General features: G+C 28.2%; 1 protein-coding gene across 2 annotated transcripts; it reads right to left on the reverse strand.

Annotated features, from left to right (window-relative positions):
* Nucleotides 1–234: 234 nt before the first annotated feature.
* Nucleotides 235–889, reverse strand: LOC126554111 (uncharacterized). Of its 2 annotated transcripts, none has more exons than XM_050209217.1 (2): nt 643–889; nt 235–582 (listed from the first exon to the last, which is right to left on the reverse strand). In XM_050209217.1, exons 1-2 carry the CDS (start codon nt 872–874, stop codon nt 329–331), a joined length of 486 nt encoding a protein of 161 aa, XP_050065174.1. In that variant the 5' UTR covers nt 875–889; the 3' UTR covers nt 235–328. The 2 variants fall into 2 exon arrangements, with proteins under 2 accessions (XP_050065174.1, XP_050065175.1); XM_050209218.1 differs by having other exon boundaries at nt 235–360; nt 440–889.
* Between the last annotated feature and the right edge of the window lie 631 nt (nt 890–1520).

A 1520-nucleotide genomic window follows, 5' to 3' on the forward strand; every position in this document is an offset into this window, starting at 1 on the left:
CATTATACTTTGAAATTCATTATTGTAAAATTCTGTTCCGTTATCTGTTTGTAATAATTTTGGTTGATTTTTTTTTAATATTTTTATTATACCTTTTGTACACTCCTTTGCTGTTTTATTTTTTAGTGCTTCTACCCACACATACTTGGTAAATGTATCTATAATATTAAAATGAATTTAAAACCATTATTTTGTCTAGAATGTGGTTGCATGTCTATTAAATCAGCTTGCCAGAGATCATCTTTAAACCGTGTTACTACGCTTCGTCTAGGAAATATTTTTCTCGCTGGTCCATGTAACTCCTCAGCTAAACTGGTTAAGATTGTCATTATACTATAATATTTCTCTCGCGTAATTCTTCTAAAATTGATATAATTTCATTATTGACACCAGTATTACCAACATTTTGTGATGATGTTAGAAGATTTAATCTAGTTACTAGTTCATTCGGATCGTCATAATAAACTAATTGTGTTTGAGGTATTACATCTTTATATAAACCAGAACCTCTCTTAACCTTTGGGGTTGCAGTAAAATTAAACATTTTTTCATTCTTTGGATCTGTAGTCATAGAACTGTTTGCTGTTGGACGAAATTCAAATGGATCATTTGGTATAGTTGTATTATTATGAATATTACTACGTTTAGCGTTAGATCTAGATAAATGATCGGTAATTTGTGCTAAACTTAATCGAGGATTTCTTGAGTTATTAATTTTATCTATTTCTTCGTTTAATTGCTTTTCCTCATTTTTCATTCTATCGTATAGAGGTTTTACAACATTCGTCCATTTATGAAACTTTGAGGTTTTAGGTTTCCCATCTGCTTTTAAATGAGCTCGTGAAGTTTTTAAAATGTCGTAATAAGATTCCATATCTTGTAGAGTTGTATTTTTGGTTCTTTCTCACATAGTAAAGACCATAGTCCTTCAGTCCATGGATAGTATTTATTAAATAACTGTAAGTTACCATGACTAAAAGTTACAGAGTAGCCTAATATTTTATATGAATCACTGGCTTTATCATAATACATACCATATGATTTATCATATCGTTTTGATGTAGGACGTTTATTGAAAAAAATTGAAAATGATGAATTTAATTCGTTATCATTATCATCATCACTAACGTCTGAAGTTTCCGGTTTTATTTCATCAGCCGGTTGTGTATTATTTTCTGTTTGGTTGCTCAATGGTTCTATTAGTGGTTTAAATGCTTCACGAAAATAGTTGTCGGAATCTATGATATCACGTTTCATTTCCATTATTTTTCGTTTTATATTTTTTTTTTGAGGTTATTAAATTTTCCAGTAAAACTTTTTCTTTAATCATTTCAAATAATAATGTGAATATAACTGTATCGTATGACTATTGACATCACAATGTACTTATATATAATTTCAGTTATACTTTATATTTATATTTATACTTACATAGTTACATTTATTTTATTTTAATAAAAGTATGAAAACCACATCTATATCTTCCTTCATTCATTTCCCGAGTTTTATCAATAACCATA

Source organism: Aphis gossypii, unplaced genomic scaffold (genome assembly GCF_020184175.1).
Source record: "Aphis gossypii isolate Hap1 unplaced genomic scaffold, ASM2018417v2 Contig00432, whole genome shotgun sequence".
Taxonomy (NCBI): domain Eukaryota; kingdom Metazoa; phylum Arthropoda; class Insecta; order Hemiptera; family Aphididae; genus Aphis; species Aphis gossypii.

Excerpts from the sequence above, each read along its gene's own strand:
- LOC126554111 (XM_050209217.1), bottom strand. The coding sequence starts at position 874 with ATGGAATCTTATTACGACATTTTAAAAACTTCACGAGCTCATTTAAAA. Across the intron at positions 583-642 it reads ATCTAGATCTAACGCTAAAC|CAAACAGTTCTATGACTACA; the intron begins GTAGTAATATTC and ends TTCGTCCAACAG.